The following is a 21,547-nucleotide window of genomic DNA, read 5'->3' as shown; positions in this document are numbered from 1 at the left end:
GAAGACCAGCAAGTGCAAGAATCATGAAGAACTGGTTTCGCTGTTTCTCAAAGCTCGCCACATCAGAGGGGTAAGGCATTAAATTATTGTAATCAGCAATCAGACGGTCAAGCTTACTCAAATATGTTTGTATGTCCCTATTCTCAAGCTTAGTGGTCATCATAGTGGTGATGACGTTGTAAAGACTTTGAACATTATTAGCATAAACTTTCTTGGCCTTGTGCCAAACATCGTAACATGTGTCAAATGCTTGATAAGAATGTTGAAGGTTCAGAGTAATAGAAAACCAAAGAACCGTACACAGCGAGGCATCAATTTGTTGCCACTGCTCACGGTGATCGGTATCAATCTCAGAAAAATGAGTGGTTAAGTGGTCGGCACGTCCTTGACCACGAAACCAAAGCTGAACCGCAGCTGCCCAAGTGGTATAATTGGCTGCTCCGGTCAACTTTTCACACGGAATCAGAGGGATGTTGGTAAATGTCGTAGTTGAAGTAGAAGCAGCCATGAAAGACGAATATAAGTGGCAACGATTGGTGGCGGCGGAAATCTACGGCAGCGACCAGCGGCGGCGAACGGCGGCGGCGGCCAGCTGGCGGCGGTGATCGGCCGACGGCGGCAGCGGTCAACCAGTGGCGGTGGTCGGCCGGCGGCGGTGGCGGCCGGTGGGCGGCGGCGGTCGGTGAAGGCCCCTGCAAGAAGAAAAAAGAGGAAAAAAATAACTGTTTTAGGAAAAAAAAAAAAAAAAATCTAAAGGACTAGACCTAAGCTCTGATACCATGTTGTGATTCAGGAATTGTGTGTCTTGTTGTACACACACCAATCTTATTTATAGAGTGAATACAATAAATGATAGAGATACTAATCTCTTATATTATGGAAACTAATCTAATCATATCCCTAATTGATAGTGAGGATAATATATGTATCCAACAGTATCTGTACAATTTCTGTAACAGTTGTATCTAAAATCCTTAACCTACAAAGGTTGGGATTTTAACTCCCATTCCTCTGAGATATCTTTGGGCGGCAGCTGTACATGGCAATTTGGTGGAACAACTCGTTCTAATTTGCTGATATGGTATATTGGATGAATTCTACTGTTTGGTGGTAACTGCAACTTATAAGTGTCTGAAACAACTCTGTCCAAAATCAGAAAAGGACTATAGTATCTGGGAGCCAGTTTCTTGTTCCATCTGTGTGCCAAAGACCTCAACCAACACGGCTGTGCCTTCAAATATACCTAGTCTCCTATACCGTATGGTAGCTGACCAGGCCGAACACTTAAAAGGCCGACCGGGCCGAACCCGCAGAAATTAGTCCGATTAACCGTGCCCGCCGACCACTCGTACACGACTAAAATGTTTCGGTGTGGTCGGCCAAGCCAGCGCATCTGTCAGAATGATTACGAAAAGCTTAATTACCGTAATCTATCGAATTAACCCCCTAATTTTTCGGGGCCCAATCTTTAATCGCGGCCTAATACGAACACCTATAAATAGAGCCCCAACGAGGTACGTAGTTAGTTTTTCCACCTACCGCATTTATTACACCGACCACTAACTTGAGCGTCGGAGTGTCTTTGCAGGCCCCCCCTACACTTCGGACTATTCAAAAAAGAACAAAGAGACTGAGACCTTCGACCTAAGACCTGACTCGCTATAACAAGGATAATTGGAGTGTGTATCCTAGCACAGGAACATTTGGCGCCCACCGTGGGGCCGAAGAGACATTTCAGCCCCTTTTAACCCTACCAACTGAGACCAAGACATGGTAGTTACCCGTAAAGGACAATCAACAACGACTCAGTCGATCCCTAACCCCCAAGATAATCCCGTCATGACCAACCGAGAGCGCTACCCGTACGGAATTCCTCAGACCCAACCGGAGCCTATGATACAACAGGTGCAGCCGAATACTGACCAAGGCAGAGAGAAGCTGATGCCCGCGAGCTGGCCGAGCTACGTCGACAAAATGCCGAGCTCCGAAACCTGAACCAAACTTACGTTCCATCCACTCCCACACTAGCGGAAGAGTCTGCCTATCACGCCCCGACTGATCAGGTCACCCGAACACCGGTCACCTCTCTGATAGCTAACAAGACCGACACCCCCACTCACTCCCTGAGGCACCCCTTCTCTCGTAGAATAATGGAGGCAACCCTGCTAGACCACTGGAAAAGCATGCCGATTGAGAAGTACGATGGGTCCTCCGACCCTGAGGAACATTTGAACGTTTTCTTAACTCAAGCGACCCTATCCACTCAAGATGACTCGGCTTTGTGCCGAATATTCCCCACGTCGCTGAAAGGAAGAGCTTTGAGTTGGTTTACGAGATTTCCTAGTGCCTCCATTGACTCGTTTGCCGAGTTGTCATCCCAGTTCACCCTACAGTTCGCGACGAGTAAGCCGTACAAGACGACTTCGTTAGCCTTGGCGGGGGTCCATCAAGAAAAGAAAGAGAGCCTGAGAAACTTCATGGACCGATTCAACAAGACTGCCATGGAGATTGGCGATCTTAATCCTGTCGTGGCATTGGACCGGCTGAGCACGACCCTCAGACCAGGACCGTTCGTGAACAGTTTGTGTAAAAAGCCACCTGCCGATATGAACGACCTCCGACGGCGAGCTGAGAAATACATGCAAATGGAGGAGTTGGCAGAAACCCAAAACCAAGCCAGAGCCGAAGAGGGCTACGGCAGAAAAGAGCCAGGTCGAGAGCCAATGAAAAAAGCGAATGTCGAGCCCTTTAATGTTAGACCGCCGAGGGGTCCGCGCTACACAGCATATACTCCCCTTAATGCGAGCAGAGCTAAGGTACTGGAGCAGGCTCTCGCATCCGAGATATTGATGATGCCCAAGAGGGCGAACACGCCTCCGAGGGCCGACAAGGCTAAGGCATGCCGATTTCACCGAAACCGGGGGCACTCGACAGAAGAATGCTCGACATTAAAAGACAAACTTGAGGACCTTATCAAGCAAGGCCACCTTGGAAACTTCGTAACGACGCAGGCCCACCGAACACGAGGGAGGGATCATGCCCGTTCAACTGAAAGGAGAGATCATTCATGAAGTTCCCGGGAAGACAAGGATCAACCGAGGAAGATAATCAACACAATAGCCGGAGGCGGATCCACCTCTTCGACAAGAAAGCGACACCTCCGCGTTGTTCAATCGGTTAACAGCATGAACCAACTGAAGCTGCCGAGGATGCCACCTATAACGTTTTCCGACCAGGATTTCCGCGGTGTGGACCCCGTTCAAGACGACCCTATGGTGATTTCAGTCGAAATGCACAACTGCATTGTGAAGAAAACGTTGGTCGACCAGGGGAGCTCAGCCGACATCTTGTACTGGAATACATTTGTACAGCTCAGAATTCCTGAGGAGAGCCTAGAACCATACCACGAACCATTGGTAGGTTTCTCAGGTGAGAGAGTGATGACGAGAGGGTGCGTTGACCTGTACACCCGATTCGGTTTCGATCAAAAGCCTTCCCGAGAAGTCAAAATCCGATACATTGTGGTGCACGCGAACACATCGTACAACATCTTATTGGGTCGACCCTCCATCAATGCCCTCGAGGCGATTGTCTCGACCCCCCACCTGTGCATGAAGTTTCTGTCGAGAGATGGACAAGTGATAATCGTGCATGCCGATCAAAAAACAGCACGCGAATGCTATCTCTCCAGCCTTAAGATACAGCCACTGGCCGATTCCCCGAAGTCAAAGGGTGTGCATGCAGTAGGGCAGCAAACGACGAAAAACATTGACCTCGATCCTCGGCTTGGTGAAGAAGAAAGAATCGAGCCGGCCGAAGACCTCAAGCCTTTTCAGTTAGGTAGAGCACCCGAACAAGTCACAAACATGGGATCTCAGTTGAGCGAAGCCGACCCAAGCCGAGTCAAGTGTGTAGTCAGGGATAACCGAGACCTCTTCGCGTGGACGACATCTGATATGCCGGGAATAGATCCCACATTTTTATGTCACCGATTAGCCGTATGTCGAGAAGCGCGACCCTTCGCGCAAAAGAAAAGAAAGATGGGCGATGAGAAGCGAAAGGCCGCGAATGCCGAGGTGAAAAAGTTGTTACAGGCTAAGTTCATAAGGGAAGTCACGTACACGACTTGGCTAGCCAACGTGGTTCTGGTGAAAAAGCCGAATGGAAAGTGGAGAATGTGCATCGACTACACCGACCTCAATAAAGCATGCCCCAAGGACGCTTATCCGCTTCCTTGCATTGACCGACTTGTCGACGGAGCATCCGGGCACTCCATCTTCAGTTTCCTCGATGCTTATTCTGGCTACAATCAGATAAGGATGCACCCATCCGACGAGGAGAAGACGGCGTTCATCACTGAGAACGCCAACTTCTGTTACCGAGTCATGCCATTTGGACTGAAGAACGCCGGGGTGACCTATCAAAGGTTAATGGACAAGGTGTTTCAGGGGCAAATCGGTCGAAACATCGAGATTTATGTGGACGATATGGTGGTCAAGTCCAATTCTCTCGCCGAGCACATCACAGACCTAGCTGAAATTTTTGGCGAACTCCGCAAGCACAACATGCGGCTGAACCCCGAGAAGTGCACCTTCGGGGTCAAAGGAGGCAAATTCCTGGGCTTTATGCTATCGACAAGAGGCATAGAAGCAAATCGAGACAAATGCCAGGCCGTTTTAAACATGCGAAGCCCGAGCAACCTCAAGGAATTGCAACGCCTCTCAGGAAGATTAGTCGCCTTGTCCCGATTTCTCCCGCGTCTAGGCGACAAAATTAGCCCGATGACGAAGCTCTTGCGCAAGGCCTCGGCGTTCTCATGGAACGAACCATGCGAAGAGGCCTTCAGGGCGTTGAAGGCAACCTTGGCGACGCCGCCGATCCTTGCGAGACCTGTTCCTTTGAACCCGATTTTGGTATACTTGGCCGTATCTGACGAAGCGATCAGCTCGGTCTTGGCGCAAGAAAAGGAGGGGACCCAAGCGCCCATATACTTTATCAGCCGACTCCTACAGGACTCTGAGACTCGGTACCAACTGATAGAGAAGGTTGCACTCGGACTAGTGCACACCTCCCGACGCCTGCGACACTACTTCCAGAGCCATCAAATAATAGTACACACCGACTGCCCGATTTCTAAGGTCTTGGGCAAACCCGAACTCGCCGGGAGAATGATGGCATGGTCAGTGGAGCTCTCACAATTCGACATCACATACAAGCTGAGAGGGCCAATTAAAGCGCAGTGCTTGGCGGACTTCGTAAACGAGCTGCACCCACACGACCATTTTGAGGAACAATGGTGGACCCTCCATGTGGACGGTTCCTCAAACTGCCAGGGGTGCGGAGCAGGAGTGATCTTAGAAGGGCCGAATGGTATTACATTGGAACAGTCCCTGCGTTTCCGATTCAAGGCCTCGAACAACCAGGCTGAGTACGAAGCTCTATTAGCCGGATTGAGGCTGGCCGAGGACATGGGTGCCTCAAGAATCAAATGTTCGACCGATTCCAAGGTTGTGGCCGAGCAGGTGGGTGAAAACTTTCAAGTCAAAGACCATATGATGATGAAATACTACCATGCCTACCAAAAAATGAAGGCGAACTTTCAGGAGGTGTCGGTTGAGCACATACCGCGCGAGAATAACGTGCGCGCCGATCAATTGGCAAGGTTGGCCGCGACCAAGAGGCCAGGTCAGCTGAGAACCATCATTCAGCAGGAAATCGACCACCCAAGTGTCAAAGCGGAAATGATAGCTAACGTCGAGGCCGAGAACACCGGACAGGGTGGCTCACCTGACTGGCGAGAAGAAATTAAGGCATTCATCAACACTGGTGCCGCACCCACCGACCCTGCCGAGGCCAAGCGTTTGAGGACTCAGGCAAGTAGATATGTCGTCATTGCAGGACAGTTGTACAAGCGTGGCTTCACTACACCGCTTCTCAAGTGTTTAGACCCCACCGAGGCCGATTACGTGATGAGAGAAGTACATGAGGGGATTTGTGGATTGCACTCAGGTGCGAGGACAACCGTGTCAAAGCTCCTGCGAGCAGGTTACTATTGGCCGACCATGAACTCTGATTGCTCAACGTTTGTGAGGAAGTGCCGACCTTGCCAGGAACACGGTAACTTGATACACCAACCAGCTGAGCAGTTGCATTGCATTCCCCCGGCATGGCCATTCGCCACTTGGGGAGCCGACATACTCGGACCTTTCCTGGTTGCCAAGGGGCAATGCAAATTTCTCATCGTAGCCGTGGATTTGTTCACAAAATGGATCGAGGCCGAGCCTTTGGCATGCATCTCGGCCCATCAGGTCCAAAAATTCTTTTGGAAAAATATCATAACCCGATTTGGCGTACCCCATACCCTGGTCACCGACAACGGACTCCAATTTACTGACCGAAAACTCAACGAGTTTTTGGTCGGCCTGGAGATACAGCACAAGGTCACGTCGGTCGAGCACCCACACACGAATGGTCAGGCCGAGTCAGCCAACAAAGTCATCCTAGCAGAACTGAAGAAACGGTTAGGGGTAGCTAAAGGAGCATGGGCCGAGCAGCTTCCCGAGGTACTCTGGGCATACCGATGCACCCCCCCAATCGACCACGCAAGAAACACCATTTCGCCTAGTCTATGGGTCCGATGCAATGATCCCAGTTGAAATAGGAGAGACATCATTCCGTCGAGCCCACTTCGATGAAGCAAGCAACGAGGTCAAACTCCGAGCAAGCCTAGACGTGGCAGAAGAGATGCGTAACCGAGCACTGGTCGTAGCCGAGGCCACCAAACAACGCTACAAAAGAAGATTTGACAGCAAAGTAAAGCCTAGGGAATTTCGAGAAGGAGACCTGGTTTGGAGAGCTACAGGCGAGGCTAGAAAGGACCCGAGACAAGGGAAGCTCGCCCCAAATTGGGACGGACCATACCACGTCCGACATAATTTGAACAACGGAGCATACAAGCTGGAGTATTTGTCAGGAGAACCAATTCCGAGGACTTGGAACTCGTTACATTTGAAAATGTACTACAGTTGATGTATCAGTGCACTCTTTTCCTTGACCGACACTTTTTCCCTAAGGAGGGTTTTGGGTCGGCAAGGTTTTTAACGAGGCACTTCATTAATAAAAAGTTCAAAATTTCATCATAGCGTGTTTTTATTCTATGTTTAGGCCGAGAACTATACCCAAATTCGACGGAGCCGAGCAATACTCGGCCGACAACGACAAAGTGAACTCGTGCCCAACAGGTTTCCCTCCCGAGTACCCTCCTCGGCTAAGGATGCACCTAGGACGAGCACTATCCCAACCACGACGAGGCCGAGCAATACTCGGCCGACAACGACAAAGTGAACTCGTGCCCAACAGGTTTCCCTCCCGAGTACCCTCCTCGGCTAAGGATGCACCTAGGACGAGCACTATCCCAACCACGACGAGGCCGAGCAAGACTCGGCCGACAACGACAAAGTGAATGATAATGTTATTTTTGTAATGTCTAGGTCACGCATAAACCGAGCGCTGAATGATAACGCGTACTTAAAATCGAGCCCTTCAGGTTTCCCTCCCGAGTAACCTCCTCGGCTAAGGATGCACCTAGGCCAATCACTCCGACGTGTGCTCGAGCCTTTCAGGTTTCCCTCCCGAGTAACCTCCTCGGTTAAGGATGCACCTAGGCCGAGCACCATGTCAGCCGAGCTATTCTCGGCCGATCACTCCGACGTGTGCTCGAGCCTTTCAGGTTTTCCTCCCGAGTAACCTCCTCGGTTAAGGATGCACCTAGGTCGAGCACCATGTAAGCCGACAGCTTTCCCTACTGAGACTCAGGTCCCAATTCTGGCCCATCCCGCGATATATTATTCCGAATATCCAAAAACAACTCACCTACGAAACTCAAGGCACTCGGGCCGAACACACCCGCGCCGAGTACTCGTCTCAGCACCTCAAATCGAGTCGTGACCTACGTTGTTAAACCAAACACTAATGTAACTCAATTTAAATTTGATTCGCACCCCCCTCGGTTAAACGTACAGTTCGGCTACAAATCAACACAAAAATATAGCTACTCGGATCGATATACAGGAATCGCGAAGAAAATTGCGCTAAGTACACACTTAAACCGAGCATTACGCACAACATTCAAGCCGAATAATAAACACAAATACGCATAAAACTGCAAAAATAATGTCATTGACTACGGCCGATCAACACGGCTAATTACAAAAAATTCTTCCTACCGGCGCCAGCGGCCAAACTGACAAAAACCGCGTACAGCCCGGTTACAAAAAAAATGATAAACCTAAAACTATTAACAAGCCGATCCCTTAGGTAGCGGTTGGACTTCCAGGGTGACCTCCATCACCGTCGCCGACCACGTCAATGATCGGATCGTCGTCCTCGGCTGTTTGTGCAGGAGCTCGAGTGGAGATGCCATGACGAGGGGCCTCGGCATCGGGCTGAGCCCCTTGGGGGAACTCAGAATAGCTCATGAACTTGCCGCCCAAAAAGTCTCGGCTGACATCGAACTCAAAATTAGCCGGGACCTCACAAAAATGATAAGCTTGTCTCACCGCATGCTGGAAGCCGGCATCATGTTGGGCAAGTATTTGCTCGGTAGCCTCGGCCTCATACTTGGCGGCGGCCTCCTTCAACCAAGCAATCTCAGCCGCAGACGCGGTAGCATCGGCCTTCATTCTTTGTACAACCAACTTCAAGTCGTCGGCTTCCCGTCGGTGGGCGTCGACAACCCTCTTTAGCTCTTCAGCCGACTCGGTTAACTTGGCGTTCGTAGCCAACGCCTCTTTTACCGTGGTTTCGACCTCCTTGAGTCGGCCGTGGACCCTTTCCTCGGACACGGTATGCCTGTTCATGACGTGTTTGGCAACGAGGGAGGTTCGAGTATCAAGCTCACAAAACAGCTTGTATGCCGCCTCGGCGGACATGCCCTCCAAGTACTGCAATCCACCTCCAGTAACAAGATCCAGACCGACCAAGTTCTCGGTCTGCACAGTCGGAGTCAGGAAATTTGAACCGGCAACAACGGCTGGGATAGCGAAGTTGCCACAGCCTGATTGCTCCAACGACAATTGCTTGGCCCGCTTGATCGAAGAGCTCGGACGATCCGTCTCAATATTGTGCTCGGCAACCCTTACCCGTGAAGTGCTGGCCTTCTTTCTAGCATCGGCCACGGGGATAATCACATGACCAGGCTTATCTCGCGGATTTTTCAAACCCGACCTCGCTGGTGGGACCTTCGCACTTGCCTTCGCCTCCTTCGCCCTTTGAGTGAGCATGGCGGTCACATCCAGCTTGCCTTCGGCCATTAAACCTGCAATAAGAGAAATCTTAACATCAATTCAAAACTGCAAAAGTGTCGAAGCCTAAAGCACATACCTAACAAGACCGTCTCAAAGTGAGAAGTCTCGAAAATATCCAAAAGGCCTCGGACAGGAAAGCCCTTTGGTAACTGGTTGAGGAGATCCACGATCTCTTTGTCCTCGGCAGGGAGTTGAGATTCTGGTATCGCCTCGTACCACGTCGGTCGCCTCGTCCAGTAAAAGGGGAACAAAGGAGTCCCGTCTCGGTCGTAAAAGCAATTGTGCAATTCCGACCCCCATCGGACCTTGAAAAAACCACTCTTAAAACCTTTATAGGAGGAGGTAAAGGCCCGGAGGAATCCCCGCTTCGGTACCCGAGCCAATGACACCCATTTCACCGGCTTGTTCGGTCGGCAGGTATAATAATAAAGGAAGGCAAGGGGTCGGGGAGTGATACCCAAGCACAGGCATAGGTTTCGAAACGCCTGCATAGCAGCCCAAGCGTTCGGATGCAACTGGGTCGGAGCCACGTTGAGTGTCCGGAGCACTCCCATCTGAAAGTCGTCAAAGGGTAACTGTATGCCAAGGTCTTCGAACCAGCACATGTAAGCATAAAAGTGTTCGTCTTCGTCAGACTCCGGCTCCAAAAACACGAAGTCCATGTCCGGCCCGACGTCCACGCATGCCTCAGCGAGTAACGGAAACTCATCGTCGTTCCCGAAACACTTCTCCAGAGATACGAACGTGTCTAACAGTTCTTGATCGGATAACTTGGAAAAATAGATACCGACCTCCCCATCCACCCATTCGTACCCGGACATCTCTACCGTGCCATAATCAATCTTTGCCTTCGGCTGGCGGCTTGGACCGACCATACCTTTTCTACGGGCATCGACAGGCAACTCCAACTCTTTCCCGCCCACTTCAACTTGGGTAGTCTCAGCATGTGGATTTGGTTGACCGACCCGACCTAAACCTCGATCATCTACCTCGGTGGCCTGTGCCAAGGCCAAAGCCAAAGTCACAGGCGGCGATACCTCGACCACCTCATCGTCGCTATCTTCCCGCCCGGGATGGTCGGAAGGGAACACCACTTCACACTGCAACGGCGGCAACCTTGATATCTCACTCGAGTCCGTCCCCTCTCTGTTCGACTCAGCGTCCGACGCCTTTGACGACGTCCAACTCCTTGCCAAAGAATACCCCTCGTCCATTTATTGCTAAAAATAAGGAATACAAAATTTACCTTGTTCGGTGAGCTCGGACGAATTAGATTTCGAGAGCGCTCGAAAAATTTACAGCAAGTAAATTTTCAGACCCCCCCTCATCCTATTTATAGGTAAGGTAAACATAGGAGGTGAAAAGACGCCCCAAAACCCTAACCGTTCGATCTGGACCATCCAACGGTTCAGATTTGATAACCGTTGGGCCCGTAACCGCTAGGGCCAACGTGGCACGCCAAGCCTACCGAGGTTAAGGCACCGGTTCCAACTACTGGTGGTCTCGGTTCATACACCACCCAACAGAGGGCTCGCCTAGACCTCGCGCGGTGGAGTCCTCGGCCAAGCCAACAACCAACCGAGGATTATCTCAAACCTCGCACACCTGAGTCTTCGGCCTAGACATCGTCCAACCGAGCCCCCCGTAGACCTTGCACGTTTGATTGCTCGGCCAAGGCATCAACCAGCCAAGGGCTCGCCCAAAACTCACGCGGCTGAGTCCTCGGCCTAGACATCGTCCAATCGAGCCCCCCATAGACCTTGCACGTTTGATTGCTCGGCCAAGGCATCAACCAGCCAAGGGCTCGCCCAAAACTCACGCGGCTGAGTCCTCGGCCTAGACATTGTCCAACCGAAATCTCGCCCAGACCTCACGTTTCTGAGTCCTCAACCACAACGTCAGCCTAACAGAGTTCTCGGCATGAATCCTGTCGAGATCCACCTATTCCCTAAGCCCAACAACTATGACTCTTGTACCGTCTTCGTCTTTCCCATCCTTGACGCTGCGGGGGTTGTATACCGTATGGTAGCCGACCAGGCCGAACACTTAAAAGGCCGACCGGGCCGAACCCGCAGAAATTAGTCCGATTAACCGTGCCCGCCGACCACTCGTACACAACTAAAACGTTTCGGTGTGGTCGGCCAAGCTAGCGCATCTGTCAGAATGATTACGAAAAGCTTAATTACCGTAATCTATTGGATTAACCCCCTAATTTTCCGGGGCCCAATCCTTAATCGCGGCCCAATACGAACACCTATAAATAGAGCCCCAACGAGGTACGTAGTTAGTTTTTCCACCTACCGCATTTATTACACCGACCACTAACTTGAGCGTCGGAGTGTCTTTGCAGGCCCCCCCCTACACTTCGGACTATTCGGAAAAGAACAAAGAGACTGAGACCTTCGACCCAAGACCCGACTCGCTACAACAAGGATAATTGGAGTGTGTATCCTAGCACAGGAACATCTCCTATTTGAAAACTCAAATCCCTCCTCCTTTTATCTGCTTGTTGTTTCATTTTGTATTGAGCATTAAGTATGTTAGCTCTCAACTTGTTCAACAAACCGTCCTGTTCCTCAGCCATTGCATTCAAAGCTTCTACTTTCGAGGGATAAGTGTTGGCTCGAATGATAGATGGTACGTCTCTACCATACACTGCTCTAAAAGGTGTCATCCCTGTAGAATGATGATAGTGGGAATTAAAACAAAATTCTGCCCAAGGTAACTTTTACAAGACCCTCGTTAACCCTTACAATTGTTTGGAAGTAGAAAGGAGAAAGGAGGAAGGAGGAAGAAGCAATATTGTAAAAGGGGAAGTGAAAACAGAGGGTAAGCCAAATTGGAGAAAAAAGTCAGAGGCAGGATATCAAGAAAATGTTTACAACTCGGGGAAATTTGAGAGTGCCCTGAACCTCTCCAAGGAATACTACAAACCACCCCAAACTCTAACTAGTCTCCCTATTTATTCTACAAACCACCCCACCTCCATTCTTATGCCTTCCCATGAATACCTTCTTAATGAGGGATCTTGTATCAGATAATGAACAGATAAAGCAAGTTAATCTGAAATGCCATGAGTGTTCTAATGACAGTCTGGTTTTTTATTCCAGAGGATGTTCCTCATTCAACTATGTTATTACCTCTGCTGGTTAAGTAAGGACATGCGCGGTAAGCCTGGTTCACAGTACAAAAAAAAATGGCAGACAGTGCGAAGAGCAAAAGAGGCGTTCTTAATAGCAACCCCCCTCAATAAATCATAGTGATTCAAGGCCCAGCTACCAAGAAATATGACCATAGTGCACTAATCCAATCAGTTTGATCTAATTCAATATTTTTAAAGGAACATTATAAAAATGTAAATCTGCATAGCTATAAAAGATGCAAGAGAATTCCATTTCCATACCTGATGCATCTAGAGCATCCTCGATTCCTTTGCTACGAGACTGAGAAGTGGCAACACCAAGAGAGTTGTGAATGTATCCATTCTTTTGCAAAGGAACATGCCACTCAGTTGCATAAGTAGCTCCACGATTAGCTTGAGGCTTCACTTCAGTGCTTCCACCACCGGAGGCATCTTCACTCATCAAAAGTTTTGTATCATCCTCCAACTTCACGACCCTTACACTTAATTCCCCAAATTTCCTCTCCAAAGACTCGATCAATGCCTCACGCCTGCCCTTCTCATCTGTCAATCTGCAGTTTTCAGTCCTCAACTCCTCTTGGATTTTCAAATTCTTCTTCACAGCTTCCTCCAATTCATTGTTCTTCATCCTCAGTGCATCCAAAGCACTCTTGTCCCCAGCCTTCTTCTCCTTCTCCAACTCACCAACCCTGATCCTAAGTTCAGCCACAGTATCGTTATCCTCTGCCCATTTTTTCTTCAACTCCTTGAGCTCACGATTTTCACGTTCTAAGACAAGGTTCTTTTGTCTCAACTCCTCAACAGTGTTCTTATGAAGCAACCCATTTTGCTTCACTTCCTTCAACAACTTTTCATAGTTTTCTTTAGTTCTCTTCCCCTTTTCAAATTCTTCCTCTCTTATTTTCAGTTTTTCTTCGGCTTCAGTGCTCACGCGCCTCTCCTCCTGAATCTTCTCCTTGAGTGACCCTAACTCTGCCTTAAGTATGGCGTCCCTCTTCACCAATTCCTCTTCAACTTGATCAAAATGTTCTACCTTGTACGCAGCACGCAACTCGGAAACAAGGTCGGAAATGCTCATCTCTTGGTAGTAGTTTCCGCGAGTGGTGGAAGTGAAACCGGGTGGCGACCCAGGTTCCGTTTTGAGTTGGAATGTCATGGGAAGCCCAAAAAATGCAAACTTTGCTTCCCAAAAGTACAGTTGCTGCAAAGAAATTAAATTGCAGTTCAGAATGAGACTTTGTATTTAACAGCGGAGAATGAGGGAACGTGAAATGATAGTAGAAACGCACCTCAAAGGATGATGATTATCGGCTTAAGTGATTGAACAAAAGGACTAAACCAAGAGAAATTTTGAAGACTAGGAAGGATTTCAATCGGTAAATTTCTGTTGTTTGTAAAATTGTATGTGAAAAAGGACTTTTCGGATTCTTTTTCTTTATTTAAGGTGGTAAACAAAAAGGACCAAATAACATGCGTTAATTAACACTCGCTTCAAGGAACGGTTTTGTTTGACAAATACATTCACACTTTTTTAAAAAAAAATATACATAAAAGTGGTGAGTTTGTTCCGAAGGCTCTCTCTAGCTCATATCTTATTTATCTTTCATTTTTTTAATTCCACATCCATTCTATTTATTTATTTATTTATAATATAAAAACTATTTTATTTTATATTGCTATAAGACATCATTTTAAAATAAATTTTAACTATTATTATGTCTACAAAAATATTGAGATGTCATTTTATAATCTTCTTTTTTTAATATATATCTTTATTTATATAAATCTAATTATAAATTCATTTTCAAAAATTTAGCTACAAATTCACTTTTGATATAATTTGATATTTGTTGCATAATAAATTTATGAGAAGAGCTATGAACGAATATATATATATATATATATATATATAATGTAATAAATTTGAGATTTATTATGTAATAAATTAAATCAAATTAGTTATAATTTAACATTTATTTTATTATTTAAATATACTAGTTTATATAGGTCTTTTAAATATTGAAAAAAAAATGTTAGAAGAGAAACTCAAAATAAGTATATAATTATTTTTATTTTTTATATATAATTATTTTTATTTTTTCCTTTTTTTGACAGCCACAAACTAAAACATCCAACTCGATTTTGTTTGACATGTTTGCTTGACTTAACATTTTTTGTGGATTTTTTTAAACAGACCGAGCTAACCTGTTTTATCATCTATATATATTAGTATATTTTTGTGTTAAATTTTTAATATTTATTTTTAGACTTCAATATGTTTTTAGTTCTTCAAATTTAAGGTAAATTTATTTTTAGTCTCTCAAATTTAAAATTGATTTTTTTAGTTCCTGAAATTTTAAAAAATATTGTTTTAGTCCTTATACTCAAATTTTGTTATATAATTTGTCAAATTCTATCACATAAAATCTACTTACCAATATCTCTATTAATGAAAACATTATATTAAATGCAACTGATCCCGTACAATTATCTCAATCTGTTACTTTCAAATATACTATCAGTGATTTGAGAGACTAAAACAAAATTTTTAAAAATTATAGTAACTAAAAATAACAATTTTAAATTTGAAGAACTAAAAATAAATTATCCTAAATTTGAGGGATTAAAAATATATTTAAATCTTATTTTTATTTAACAACTAGATTGGTGACATGTATGATGTACAAATTATTTTTTTTAATCAACTCATGATATTATAAATATATTATTTTACTAAAAATTACTAGATTAAGTGATTCAACATTTATATTTTTTAATGAATGATATATCTTTAATTCTTGTTTTGAATTTGAACATGCAAATAAGAGATATCATTTTATTTTTATAAGAGTCGGGTCGATAGAAAAGAATTATACTTTATTATCAAATAAAAAATTAATAGATCATTCTAAAATATGTATATAATAATTACAAAATATATAAATATAATATAATATAATAATAATAATATTAAATTTGCATATAACAAATAATGAACTGATAAAATATTTTTAAACCTCTTAGAAATTAATAAAATCATGGGTTCAATTTGTACTAGATTTAATTTTAATTTATGTAAGCCTCATTCTATAATACAACAGATATCATTCGTAAATTGCTAACCTTCTTTTAACAGATTTGAAGAATGGAAGAAAGAGAAGATAGATGAATGTGGCACAACAGGATGGAGGGTGGTGGGCAAATTGATAATCCAAGAAGAGGTGCTGAGATGAATCATTGGCATGAAGGCATAAGGTACAAGCAGTCAAGACAATAGTACAACCTCTCACTTGCAGAATATCATTCCTAAGTATTTTATTGTGAAGTAACCTCCAAAGCAAATTAAAAGGGTTTTGAGGGAGGAACACAGGAGCTCTAGATGATAGAACCCACTAGCAGGGTTAATGAAGAGGGGTTAAGAAAGTAGAGTGCTCATGGTTAGGTGATTTAATCATAATCAATTATGATTTAGAATAATTGGTTTTTAATTGTTAATAACCTGTTATTTTTTTTAAACCAATTATATATAATTGGTTTTGAAAGGAAAAAATAAAGAATAAATTTATATAGAATACACTTTTATAATAATTTTTATATTTTAACAATCCTCATAATATAAATTAAGTAAAATGGTAGTTTGTGTCTTCGTGAATTTTATGTAAAATATAAAATAAAATAAATAATAAAAATAATTGATGTTAAATATATGTGAATAATTAACAATTAGAAAGTGTAAGTGATTTTGAGTCACTTAAAGGGTGTGAGACGTTTAATTAATTTTCTTCAATAAGATTTTTTTTGAGAATTTCTTTTGAAACTCTAATGTTTTTAATTCATTATTTTTATTTCTAAATTGAATTTTAATATTTTTCAATAAATTATCAATAATTAAAATATTTTCCTATAATAATATAAAAATACTTATTTAATATTATTTTTAATGGATATATTTATATATTAAAAAGCATTTATTATAAAATTTAACTACATGAAATAAAAAATCATCATGTTCATTAATTTTAAAAGAAAATTTTTCAAAAATCTTAAAATTGGTTTTAGATATATCCAGTTTTTAAAAGTTAAAACCGAGTATAATAAACTAAGATCGATTATAAAAAAGAATAGTTATAGTTAACAATCAGTTTGTATAAATGATTAATTTTTATAATTATAATTTTTTTTTTTTAGTTTGTCCCTAGAGTATCACTGTTAATAGCAATGACTAATCTTCTCGCTACGTTAAAGATACCTTAAAGAGTAGGATAGCTGACCCAAGATGTAATTTATTCTCTTATAACCAGTTATTTTGATTACTCGTAAAAAGAAACATATTTATCTTTAAATAACATCCGATGCTTGCCACACCAGCTGATCACGGAAGGGAAGACGAGGGGATAGGCACCTTCATACATCTCAAAGAACGTAATCCAAGAGTTTAAGCAATCATACCAAGGATAATGAAATTTCTGACAATGAAAACAAAAAAACTTGAAATGGAAATGAATCTCCCCACGTGTGGTAGTGAAGAGAGGGCGAGAGAATAAAAATAAAAATAAAAATCGAGGTTGGTTTTCTTTTTTCTCAATATCTTTTTGTTCCTTTACTTCCCAACACCCCGTTTTCAGGTGTATGAAATGGGATCCACGTTTATCAGAACTTATCAGTTAATACTTAATGTCGTTACGACTTCGTATCATACCCATCGACATAAATAGTAAAAAACAAAACCAGAAGCATCATGTGATGCCAAAATCATTGCATTCCAATAATAAATAAATATACACTTTATGAAGTTTCAATTACTTTAAAGAAAATTTAAAGATTGTGAAAATGAATTATTCAAGAACAGCAGACAAATGATGAAGAGAGAAGTAAAAAGTTAGCCTCCAATTTTGAATCAACTCACAGTATAGAAAGAACCTGAAGACAGTCCATTGCCAGTGAAATTTGAGTAAATATCCTTCAACAATGGGAAATAAAAATTACAAGGGTATCGATTGGGAACTTGCCCCCTGCAACAAAATTTATACACACATTAAAAGTACACTTTAAAATAAATCATGATTACGTTTTCAAAATAAATAAGGATGAAAATCCATAATCCACAGATTTGCAGTATCCGTGCTGGTAATGATGCCAATTTAACTGTATTCGTTAGTTGTGAACATTTATACCCATGCTTCAACCTAGCATAAAAAGGATCAAGATTCAGACAATTAAGTTACCAAGGAGACTTGATAGCAAATCGAAACTTCATAATTATTATCTTGTTTTTAACCATGAATCTCTCTCTCAAAAGATAATGAATAAATTGCCTGGACATATAGTAATAATCAACACAATATGCAATAATAAAATCTGCCGAAGAAATTAAAAAATGTGGCACACATGTAAACACACAAATGAAAGAAGTTATATACATTCTATCCCACATGTCAGATACTCTGGAACCTGAATAACTATTGTAATTAGTGAGTAAGAATTACCTATAGGCTAGGACCATATCATCCTTATGGTCCTTATCAAAGAACTAAGGACATTAAAAATCTCTCGCTTTGTCTCAGAAATCACCTGACTAGTTGGAAGGGGTATTACGGCAAGCAATTTCCGAGAAGACCCTCACCTAATTTGGTCTATAAGCCAGACTTCTATTCCAATACCAATACAATATGTACGACCTGTTATCAAGACAATCTTGTAGCATGTTGAGACTTTGCCATTTCCCTTAAGACGGCACCAACAATCGCTGCCTGCTCAAGGCAGTCAGCCTTATGCAACGCATCTAAAAGAACAACACATGTTTTGCTATATATACGACAACCTTTAAGTCGAGTTTCTTCAAAAAGCATATATGCGTCCATTGCCTTATTGGCATTGCTTAATCCTTCTATCATGGCATTAAAACAAGCTGAATCAGGTATGCCCCCACTTGACTTAAATCTCTCAAAGAGATCTTTTGCCTCCAGAACATTTCCAGCCCTAGCAAGTCCTGAAATCATGGTGGTATATGTGATAGTATTGGGCTTTAACCCCTGTTTCTGCATTTCTTGCCAGAAAACAAAGGCCTTATTAAATTTTCTAACCTTACAAAGACCATTTATCATAATGCTGTAAGTTACTTCATTGGCAGAGCATTTCAAGTTTTTCATGTTCTGGAAGCATACAAGAGCTTCATCGATTTCCTCGGCTTTCACTAATGCATCAAGCAAGCAATTCCATGTGTATGTATTTGGAGTCAGACCTTTCTGCATCAACTCTTCCAAAATTAAATATGCCTCATCAATCCTGCCCACCTTCCCAAACCCATCAATAAGACTACTATAGATCACTACATTCAAATCAACACCTTTTGATTTTGCTTCTTCAAATAACATATATGATTCATCAAGCCTGTCAATTTTAGCAAGTCCATCAATGACAGAGCCATAAGTTACAACAGTAGGTTGGAGACCCTTTGTCTTCATTTCCTCCAGCAATTGGTAAGCTTTGTTGACCTTACCAGACTTGCAAAATCCATCAATAACAATGTTGTAAGCACGGGTGTCCAAATGTAGTCCTTGTTCCTTCATCTCATAAAACAACTTGTATGTTTCTTTTGAAAATCCTGCTTTCACAAGACCATGAATTAAAATTGAGTAGCTCTGAACATTAGGAATTAAACCCCGAGCCTTTATTTCTTCAAATAAAGCTCTCCCTTTCTCAATTTCACCAGCTTTTAAAACGCAATCCATATAAGTATTAAGGAGCATCAGATCAACAGAACAGCCCCTATGCATCATCTCCTTATAAATTTTGTGAGCATCTTCATTCCTACCACACTTGAAGAAGTTCCTGATCAGAGATGTATATACCACTGCATTTGGAGTCTGAGCAGAATCTAACATCTTTTCATAAAGCATATAGGCATCATTCACCCTGCCATGTCTTCCCAAGCCATCAATAAGTGAACAAAATGTTACTGTGTCAGGGGTGCAAACTTTATGATCTAATCCTAGAAATATGGAGCAAGCTTCATCAAGTCTTTGAGCTTTACATAGTCGATCAATCATTATATTTACAGTCATAATATTGGGGAATAAGCCAGCCTCTTTCATGGAGTCCTGCACTTTCAGAGCAGCTTCAAGTTTTCCTGCCTTACAAAGCATGTCAATTAAAATATTGTAAGTCGGAAGATTGGGTGCTGCATCCGTTTTCATTTCCTCAAAGATTCTCAATGCTTCCTCTACTTTTCCCTTCCTTCCAAGGCAAGTAAGGATGCAATTATATGCAATTACATTAGGTATACATCCCTTTCTCCTTTGCCTCTCAAGTAAGCTGTAAGCTTCATCAAATTTCCCAACTGAACCATAACCCATTACCATGGTATTATAAGCATAAACACAAGGGACACTCCTCTTAATATCAAGTTCTTCAAACAACTCTACAGCTTCATCCAACCTCTCAGCTTTGCAAAGAACCCCAATCATGCTAGTATATGTCACGTCATCAGGCACCAACCCTTGTGATTTCATTTCATGAAAGAATTTCCATGCCATATCTACCTTACCAACTTTTCCAAAACAGTCAATACATACATTATAGAGGACAAGGTCAGCATTAAATGAGTTGCTCTTCATCTCATCCAGCAAGGATAGAGCAGCATCAACACGGCCCTCCCTGGCAAACACACGAATAAGCGTAGTAAACAAATGTACGCTTACTTCGTAACCTATTTCCTGCATTTGATGTAAGAGAGTGAGCATGAGATCAGCTTCGTGAGCTGCAGAGAGGGCACCAATCAGTGTTGTATAAGCTGAATAAGCAGGGCGAATCTTGAACTTCCTCATTGTTTCAATAACACCAAAAGCTTCTCTTAGCTTCCGCGACTTGACCAAACTAGCGACCAATTCGATACAAGTATTATTGAAGGGTCCAAATCCAGCCATGCTCATTTCTTCAATAATCTGTTCCAAGTAGTCCAGATTTCTGGTCCTAGCCATAAGCATAAGAAGTGCATTGTAGGCTTGGGGGCAATGTGGCAGCTCAGTCTTTCCCTCCACCCACCTGAAATACTGCAATGCCACCTTCACATCCGTCAACCTCCTGATTACTCCAACAACCAATTCTGGTTGAAGCATTTCAACAAACGAGTTGAGGGCATCTTCAAGAGAAGGTCCCCAAGTGCCGGTGTCCAAAACCCGACATATATCATGCACTGCTTTCCTCATGACCTCTGAATTGATTGCATTGTCTTGGGAATGGGAGGCATCGTCCATAAATGAATTAACTTTAGCTTTCCCATACATTTCTGATGGAGACCCATTTGAAAAGGACGATGAAAACTTGCAAAACAAAGGGTATATTTTCCCACATTTAAGAGCTAAGCGAAACTTTAGAACTGCAACCAAAAACAAAAACAAAAATAAAAATCATATTAGAAATTGCAACCTTGAAACGGGTATATGATAAATAATGCAATTATTGAATGAGGATAAACAAAAAGAAGACCTTGGCTCCTTGAGAGAATCCTCATTCGCGCACGCACACACTAAAAAACTGAAACGGAGAGATTGACAAAGACAGTGAAGAGAAACAGAGGGGAAACGGAAGCTGAATGCGCCTTTTGTATTACTTGCAACTTGCAAGAGTAAGCGTAAACCAAAGGTGTGAGTGATACCAACATTCATACAAGTGCAGACCAGTTATAAATCATATGCTAAATAGTAAATGGTTATTTTATTCTCTCAATTTATTTAATTAGTTTAATTTGACTTCTTCATCAAACAAAAAACAAAAGTTTAACTTAATTTTTTTACCTTTTTTTTAAACAATGTAATATGATTTTTTTTCCAATTAAAATTAATAACATTAATTATTATTTTTTATATATAATGACATGTTATTTTTTTATTCTGTTACGTTTTTAAAAAAATACTACAACAATAATTTAACCAACAATCAACAATTCATTATATATATATTTTTATATTTTTCTCTATTATATTATTTATGATATTTTTTTTATAAACCACTTGTTATAGATCATATTTCACATATTGATGATAATTTAGAAAAAATTATTGAAGATAATTTTGTTCAAACTATTCATTCCTAGAGATTT

At 42.7% G+C, this 21,547-nt stretch overlaps 2 protein-coding genes across 4 annotated transcripts; both read right to left on the bottom strand.

Moving 5' to 3' along the window:
- Window positions 1–462: 462 nt before the first annotated feature.
- Window positions 463–13,920, bottom strand: LOC109795390 (uncharacterized). Its single transcript, XM_083064019.1, has 3 exons — window positions 13,737–13,920; window positions 12,709–13,648; window positions 463–692 (listed from the first exon to the last, which is right to left on the bottom strand). Exons 2-3 carry the CDS (start codon window positions 13,601–13,603, stop codon window positions 463–465), a joined length of 1,125 nt encoding a protein of 374 aa, XP_082920145.1. The 5' UTR covers window positions 13,604–13,648; window positions 13,737–13,920.
- A 3,268-nt stretch (window positions 13,921–17,188) lies between these two features.
- LOC109806815 (Tetratricopeptide repeat (TPR)-like superfamily protein) lies at window positions 17,189–21,113 on the bottom strand. 3 transcript variants are annotated; one of them, XR_002240434.3, is made up of 3 exons: window positions 20,935–21,113; window positions 17,934–20,824; window positions 17,189–17,633 (listed from the first exon to the last, which is right to left on the bottom strand). XR_002240434.3 is itself a non-coding variant. In XM_020369326.3 (2 exons), exons 1-2 carry the CDS (start codon window positions 20,957–20,959, stop codon window positions 18,132–18,134), a joined length of 2,718 nt encoding a protein of 905 aa, XP_020224915.1. In that variant the 5' UTR covers window positions 20,960–21,113; the 3' UTR covers window positions 17,839–18,131. The 3 variants fall into 3 exon arrangements, 1 of the variants encoding a protein (XP_020224915.1); XR_002240435.3 differs by having other exon boundaries at window positions 17,189–17,459; XM_020369326.3 differs by lacking the exon at window positions 17,189–17,633 and having other exon boundaries at window positions 17,839–20,824.
- Window positions 21,114–21,547: the final 434 nt, after the last annotated feature.

The sequence above is a fragment of the Cajanus cajan genome, chromosome 9 (genome assembly GCF_000230855.2).
Source record: "Cajanus cajan strain Asha chromosome 9, NIPB_CcT2T_4, whole genome shotgun sequence".
NCBI lineage: Eukaryota > Viridiplantae > Streptophyta > Magnoliopsida > Fabales > Fabaceae > Cajanus > Cajanus cajan.
The sequence above is the reverse complement of the archived record's forward strand: the minus strand, read 5'-3'. Positions and strand labels throughout refer to the sequence as shown.

What these genes read in the sequence shown, in the direction of transcription:
- LOC109795390 (XM_083064019.1), bottom strand. Translation starts at nt 13,603, where the DNA reads ATGACATTCCAACTCAAAACGGAACCTGGGTCGCCACCCGGTTTCACT. An exon ending in GGATGCTCTAGATGCATCAG is followed by an intron (nt 693 to 12,708) that starts GTATGGAAATGG and finishes TTCTTCTTGCAG; the next exon opens with GGGCCTTCACCGACCGCCGC.
- LOC109806815 (XM_020369326.3), bottom strand. Translation starts at nt 20,959, where the DNA reads ATGAGGATTCTCTCAAGGAGCCAAG. An exon ending in GATTCTCTCAAGGAGCCAAG is followed by an intron (nt 20,825 to 20,934) that starts GTCTTCTTTTTG and finishes TTTTGGTTGCAG; the next exon opens with TTCTAAAGTTTCGCTTAGCT.